The sequence below is a fragment of the Nannospalax galili genome, unplaced genomic scaffold (genome assembly GCF_000622305.1).
Source record: "Nannospalax galili isolate Female #2095 unplaced genomic scaffold, S.galili_v1.0 scaffold127, whole genome shotgun sequence".
Classification (NCBI taxonomy): Eukaryota; Metazoa; Chordata; class Mammalia; order Rodentia; family Spalacidae; genus Nannospalax; species Nannospalax galili.
The window spans coordinates 4,040,084-4,047,479 of NW_008360326.1; the positions used below are offsets into that span (position 1 = coordinate 4,040,084).

Sequence of the window (7,396 nt, forward strand, 5' to 3'; positions counted from 1 at the left end):
TAGAGTTTTATATACACACACACATATATTGCAGTACATAAAATTGGGCAGGGTAGTAAGGAAGATACAGATAGGAAAGGGGATCAAAATATACTTATGAAATTTGAAAAAAATAAATTCAAAAAAAGAAAAATAAAAGAAGTCTTGACCAAACTTACTGCCAATAGTCTCCCAAACCAGAGACTCCTAGCTCTACAAGGGAGTCTTCCCAGCTGAGAAGAAGACCCAACAGTGTGAAAATTCCCCCTGAAGAAGTACATGTCTTTCCTCACAAACCAGAACTCTGAGAAGCTAGGGCACCAAATCAAACACCCACCACCATCACCACCACCACCACCACCACTACCACCAGCCCTGGCTTGTCTGGGAACTTCCACAGGCAAAACCTAGAGGAGTCCAGAGTGCTAGACACCACACCAGGCCTGAGATGAACTATCTTCCCCCTTCACCCTGTCTTCCAGCCTGGGCCTGGAACCTGCTTCCCCACCCTCATATGCCCAGTGCCTGCCCGTCCCCTGTCTTGTCCTGTCCTTTAAGTCTTGAGAGACTCTCGGCAGCCCAATGGCCAGGGAAGTCAGAGGATAGTGAGGAGAAAAGGGTACCAAGAGAGCTTGAGCCTGGTCAGTCTCTAGGCTCCTCAGAGTTAGAAGCTGCCCCCACACCGCTATTGGAACTTGCTTCTCAGAAATGCTACCCTGGAACCTTCTGGAGGAATTTGGACAGTGCTCTGTGCAGCATAGGCAAAAACAAAGACTTGCTCCCACCCAAGCGGTGCTGGGACCTGGGCACGGGGCACAGAACTCCAGCCAAGAAGCTAATGGGACTTCTGGAGCCTCGAACCGAGCCGTGGTGTCAGCCAAGGATGAGCTGGCAGGTTCCACACCAATCCAGAGGGAGGTGGAGGCTGCCAGCAGGGGTTGGACAGCTTTCCACACCACCTTCGACTCTCCCTTTTCCCCAGCAGGACCCCAAGCATGGACACCTGGCTGCATGGACCCCAGAGAGCTCCATTCTAGGTGTGATGGGGTGAACCATGCCCTCTGAACCAGACGTGGCAGAGTGCAGTGGCTGTAAAGAAAGAAGTGGCAAAGACGAAAGAAGGTCACTAAGGAGAATCCCACTCCACTATGCCTGTTGTCCTTACACAGAGATCAGGACATGGACACACAGAGGGGGACACTTGAGGACATAGGTGAAGGTAGAGTCTACATACCCAAAAGGCAGGCTTTGGGTATGTTTTTTCTTGACCATAGCCACAAGAATGCCCTTTTACCTCTGGTCCCCAGGATAAAGAGCCTTCTGAGGGGGCCAGCAGGCAAGCACAAGACTGGGATAGTCCGCTCTCAAAGGTCTCGAGCACCAGTTAGTGAGGATGCAGCCCAGGGCCAGGAGGCTAGGAGCACACAGTGGGAGTACAGGGTAGCTGTCCCCTTTCAACTGTCCCAGCCTAGTCTCAGTCAGACCAGGCCAGCGAAGGGGACAGCAGTGCCCTGAGCTGCTCCCCCAACTCTGGGCAGAGGGCCAGCTTCTTGGCCTGCAAACAGGAGCCCCTCTGTCCTAGTAGGATGAACTGACCTTTAACTGGTCCAAGGTCCTGCTGGCTCCATCTCCATGCTGAGAGAGTGGATCACAGGGAGAGGGGCTACAGAGAGAGCTCGGGCCTTCCCATGTTTGCCCTGCCCATTGTCTGCACAGGTCCGCTGCCCCAGGTTTTTCTGCCTAAGACTGCCTCCCCAGGCTTCCCAACTCTGACCCTCAGCTCTCCTTCCTTCCCTCAGGCCAATCTTCCCACATCCACTCCTTCTGGTGCTTAATTATTTTACCTTCGATTTGCCTGGCACTTTAGAGCTCACTAAATATTCTTACATTTATCATCACTTTGAATCTGCACCAGGGAGAGACAGTGAGGCATTAAAAATTCCTTCCAATTGCCAAGAGTTCTTGTTAAAAATGCAAACATCCCCAAAACAAGAAACAATGAGGCTGGCAGCAGCAGGCCTCGGAACTAATCCATTTCATCCACTGCTCTCCCTAGACCACTGGGCCACTCAGAGTAAGGGGACTAGGTATGGGGACAAGGACAGAGAGGGAAGACAAGGCATCTCAAGGGGGTTCAAAGCAAGCCACCAACCTCTGGAGCTACATATGAAAAGCACCCTCATACAGCCCCTGAATTCTAGTCCAGCCACCCTCCCTCCTCCAGTCTCTGGAATCTGCTGGCGCCCTGGGCAAGACTTCAGGGCAGAGGATGCCTGCACAGGATGCCAGAGGACAGCAGTTGGGGGGAGGGTCGGGTTTCTCAGCTATCCTGATTCAACGCATGTAAGGAAGCCTCCAGAATATGCTAACATTCTGCCATTTTGTGACCGTATCAGGGAAACAAGCCTGGGACCAAACTCCAGAAGGGAGCATTGGATCTCAAGGATACCTGGCTTCCTGCTCTCTCTGGGCCGATTTGGTTTTGGTGGCTCCACCCCCAGCCCTCCTACATGTTCAGTGAGCTACATAACTAAATGGGTGGGCTACCAAACCTTCCAAAGCAGACCTGACTGTAGCTGACCATGAGACATAACCTTAGGGTTTGGGGTCAAATTAAAAACTCATATTTCAGAATTCAAATTGGGTTCTAGCTCTCAGACATCTTAACTGGCTCCTCAGGAAATCTGTAGGGCCCCCAAATGCTTCATGTACCTCCACATTCTCTGACCCCCTAAGAACACAGGCTGCTGCCTACAGATGTCCAATGACAGGCTCCAAAGAGACAGAGTGGGTACAGTCTGCTCCACCCAAATCCACCTCCTTCAGGGAACCCCCAGACCTCTCCAACAGACCCAAGGCCACATAGGCCAGGACTACCCAGTTCCAGAGAGGGCCTGGCAACCACACAGCCCCACCTACCCTCCATGCCGTCCTCACGATGCCCATTAAAGTTGTCATAGGAATCCCACCGGATGAGAGGGTCAGAGGTGTTATAGTCCACAGACACACTGGGCCCATTCTCCAGGTGCTCCATGCCTGTAGGGAATCAGTGGGGGACAGTGGGGACAGAGGAAAACAGAAAGCCCGTGAGCTCCCCCATGGATGGTCCCTGAGGGACTGCTTGTTTTCTGGAGTGTGGCAGGGCTGATTAACTTTAGTTGGCCAGAGAACCCAGGAGTCTTGGACTAAGTCCTAAGGGCAAATCAAGGCAGGGCACAAAAGAAAGTAGACCCCCAGGAGAAAGCCACGGCTCCACCCACTGGCTGCCTCTTTTTCTTCTATGGCCCTAGGGCAGGAACACGCTCTGGAGGCTGGAGAAGAGATACAAGACAGGTTTATCATAAACCACCTGCAGGTGGGGACAGTAGGGAAATTACAGCCTTGATATTGGCAGGACACAGAGACTGGAAAAGGTCATCCCAGGCCTGCCCCTGCCCTCACCTAAGATTCGCTCCACTGCAGACAGGCAGCTGCAAAGACAGGCCAAGTCTCTTTCTTATCCTCAGACAGCTCAGAGTCAACAACTAGTCAGGCTGTCCAGGGGGAACCTACCTCCTAGCGTAGAAGTCCTTTCATTAGTCTACCCAGAGTCCCTCTGACTGTAATCTAACTTCATCTCCTCCCTTTCTGTTCTCAAGATGAAGAGCAACTGGTCTCCATATTTAGAGGCAGAGGGGTTATTATTAAATTGGCCTTCAGGTTGAGCAACGTTAGTTCTCATAAATACCCACAATCCACTCAACACCTTCGAGTGTCCCCTTGGCTGTTCTTTCCATCCACCAAGGCCCTGGGTTTCTGAATATAACAAGATGGTGACCTAATGGGACCAGAACAATTTATCCAACTGAGTTTATCCAGCCTCTCTGTCTGCTTTCTTATTTTTATTATAAAGAGATATATCACTAGTTCATGTTTAGCTGGGGGTCACTCTGATCCCCAGATCTTTTGCTGCTGGCCTGCCTCTCAGTTACAAGTAACTTTATGTTTGTAGAGTTGGCCAGTGGAAAGAGTTAAGAGGAAGACAAGGACAGGTGAAGATGGAGGGAAGGAGAGGCGGGAATTTCAACTTAGCTTATACCTTGAATTTTCTCTGGCCCATAGGAAAATACAAACTCCACTTTGCCGTATTCTGGAAATCGATCATCTGAAAAAGAGAAGAAAAGACAAAAATGGGACATGGATTCCCAAAGAAGGCTCTAGAAAAGGATTTCTTCTAAAAAAAAAAAAGTCCACTCATATATGCACATGTTTAATAATATAATGTCTACATTTATCTGTTCACACAGAGGAAGTTTTACATACACAGTGGGGGAAAAATGTTTTGAGACAAGGTTTCATGTAGCCCAGGCCAGCCTAAGTCCCTATGTAGCTGAAGAAGACCTTCAACCTCTGGTCTTCCTGCCTCTACCTCCTGAGTGCTAGGTCACAGGTGCACACTGTGCATACCATGCCAAGTTTCTGTGGTGCTGGGGGTCAAATCCAGGGTTTCATGCATACTGGGCAAGCACTCTGCCAAACGGATCGGCACCCCAGTGAAATTCCACATCTAGTCCACCCTAGCTGGAGTTCTACTTGCCTGAGGCAAACACTTCTAACCTCAATCTAACCTCTAAGACTACTGATTTCTATTTTCTAGAAATCAGTTCAAAGTAACCCCCATTTCTTTGCCACTGTAAGGGAGACTCATATAGCTCATATTATTCCAACCTCTTCTTTCTTTCCTTCCTTCCTTCCTTCCTTCCTTCCTTCCTTCCTTCCTTCCTTCCTTCCTTCTTTCTTTAATACAGGGTGGGCTGGCTTTTAATTCAAAATACTGCTCAGCCTCCTGAGTATGGAAGCTACCACCTCTAGGCTCCCTCCTTCCTAAATCTGGCTAGGTTTTCATTTATTCTGCTGATTCTCTTTGACACTGTGGTTAAGTTCTAGTTCCCTTCCCTCTGCATCTATTCAGCCTCCCCTTGACTTTGTTAGCTCTGCCATCATCCCCCTCGCCCCCCAGTACTGACGACAGACTGACCTGTAATTCTCACAGCATCTTCTGTATTGGCCCTTCTGGCTCAGATGCAAAAACTCACAGAACATTCTTCCCACTACGTAAGTTAGAGTACACAGGGAGGAGCTGTTCTCCTCTGAGTTGGTCCCTCTGTGCTCTCTGTCTGAGCCTAGGCCAATCTGTGTCACCTAATTCACTGCTTGTAGGAAGAGATTTCAGCAAGGAGTCACTGTGTGCACAGATTCACAGGGGCATGTTTGTGCCTCTCCCATGGAGCTATGTGCTCCCCAAAGAGAGGGACTGGAGGCTTTCATTTTGGATCTCCAGGATCTAGAACATGCCTGGCGTATATAAACTTACAAGTGATATTTGGTGGGTATGTGGATAGGTGAGTAGGTATATTAATGGGTAGAAAAGTGAATAAAGGTGTAGATACATGGATGGCTGGATGGATTTGATGGGTGAATTAAGTAATATGAAAATGGATGGAAAAGATGAATGTTTGTGTGGAGGGATGAAGGGATAGATAAATGAATGCATGTGTGGATGGATGGATGGATGGATAGGTAGATATAATGGATGGATAGATGGATACAATGGATGGATAGGAAGATGGGTTAGCAGGTAGGGAAGTGAATGAATGTGCAGATGGACGGATAAATGGATGGATGGGTAGGTAGATGGATGGATGAGTAGATGGGTGGTGGAATTATATTAAGATAAGTGTGAGATGAATGGGTAGGTTGGTGAGTAGATGGGTGAATGAGTATATTAAAGGCTGAATAAACTAGTATATGTGTAGTTCTTAGGCTAAGGCTGAGATCCCAGTGGACAGCCTGAGAGGGTGGGCTCTAACCTCCATCAGTGTAGCAGCTGTGATCTCAGCACACCGACAGAGTGTGCCAGGGGCCTCCTACTGGCATAGGGGCTGAGAACACAGCAGACCAACTGAGAGTCCCCAAATCACCCCCACCTTAGGGAATTTCCCAAATTTTCTCTGAGTTTCTGTGAATAGGGGTCCAAATCGTAGAAAGAAGCCTCAGTGTACCCGACTGGAACCTGACTTTGGCTTCTGTGGGTACTCCTGAATAGCTGATCTGAATCCATCAGTTCCCCCGAAATAAAACCTAAGAGAACCTGAAACCTGTATACAATGAAAGAATAATAAAATGGAAAGCCAAAACACTATATCCCCACCAAACTCCACCAGTTCTGTAGAAGAGTTCTACAAGGGGAACCCCCTACAGATAACCTAGGACACTGAATTTAAAAGAACAATCATAAACATGATCAAGGAATTCAACAAATTTAAACAAAACACGAACAAACAAATCAAAGAACTAAAAGAAGATAGGGATAAACTTCAGAATGAATTCACAAAAGAGATAGAAGCATTGAGGAAAACTCGGGCAGAAATGAAGAAGGAAGTTCAAAACTTAATAAGCCAACTTGAAACAACAGGGGAAAGCTTCACCATTAGAATGAATGAAATGGAAAACAGAATATCAACACTGGAGGATAAAGTTGAAGAATCGCAACACTCAACCAAAGATTATTGGAAAATTTTTAAAAACACAGGAATGGAATATGCAAGAGATGTGGGACACCATGAAAAAAACAAATCTACAGATCACAGGAATAGAGGAAGGAGAAGAATTTTAGGTTAATGATATTGACCAGATCTTAAACAGGATTGTAAAAAGAATTTCCCAAAATCAAGGACAGACATTCCCATACATGTAGAATACCAAATAGACAGGATAAGAAAAGAAACTCCCCACGACATATCATAGTAAAAACACTAAATGTACAGAATGAAGAGAGAATACTGAAAGCAGCAAAAGAAAAACAACAGGTCACATACAAAGGAAAGTCCATCAGAATTACAGCTGACTTATCAATGCAAACTATGAAAGCCAGAAGAGCCTGGACCAAGGTATTTTCAGTTCTACATGACAATAGATGCCAGCCCAGAATACTATACCCAGTAGAAATGTCTATTATAGTTGAGGGGGAAAGAAAAAACTTCCACAACACGAATAGCCTGAAAGAATACATGTCCACAATACCAGCTCTTCAAAGAATACTTGAAGCAATACAGAGAGCAGAGAAACAACTATACCTCAGGGGAAATGAAAGAAAATAAATAAAGGTATAATCAAGGAAACACACAATTAGACAGAGAACACAAACAGCAATCAAAATGATGTCAACCAATACACATCTTTCAATAATAACTGTAAATATCAATGGACTGAACTCCCCAGTTGAAAGACACAGGCTAAGTGAATGGATTAAGAAATCTGTCTCTTTGCTGTCTGCAAGAAGCCCATCTCACCTTCAAGGACAGGCAATACTTTAAAGTAAAAGGATGGAAAAGAATATTCCAAGAAAATGGAACTAAGAAAAAAGCAGGGGTTGCAA

General features: G+C 46.7%; 1 protein-coding gene across 11 annotated transcripts in view; it reads right to left on the reverse strand.

Annotated features, from left to right (window-relative positions):
- Tns1 (tensin 1) overlaps positions 1 to 7,396 on the reverse strand; it is a 209,401-nt gene that overhangs the window by 73,781 nt on the left and 128,224 nt on the right. For all 11 annotated transcript variants that reach the window (XR_003848241.1, XM_029559978.1, XM_029559977.1 and 8 more), the window contains 2 exons: positions 4,058 to 4,123; positions 2,899 to 3,015 (listed from right to left, as the gene is read on the reverse strand). Coding sequence is in view for 10 of the 11 variants with exons in the window: in XM_029559978.1 (XP_029415838.1) it covers positions 2,899 to 3,015; positions 4,058 to 4,123 (183 nt within the window). In the remaining variant the exon portion in view is untranslated. The remainder of the gene's footprint in view (positions 1 to 2,898; positions 3,016 to 4,057; positions 4,124 to 7,396) is intronic.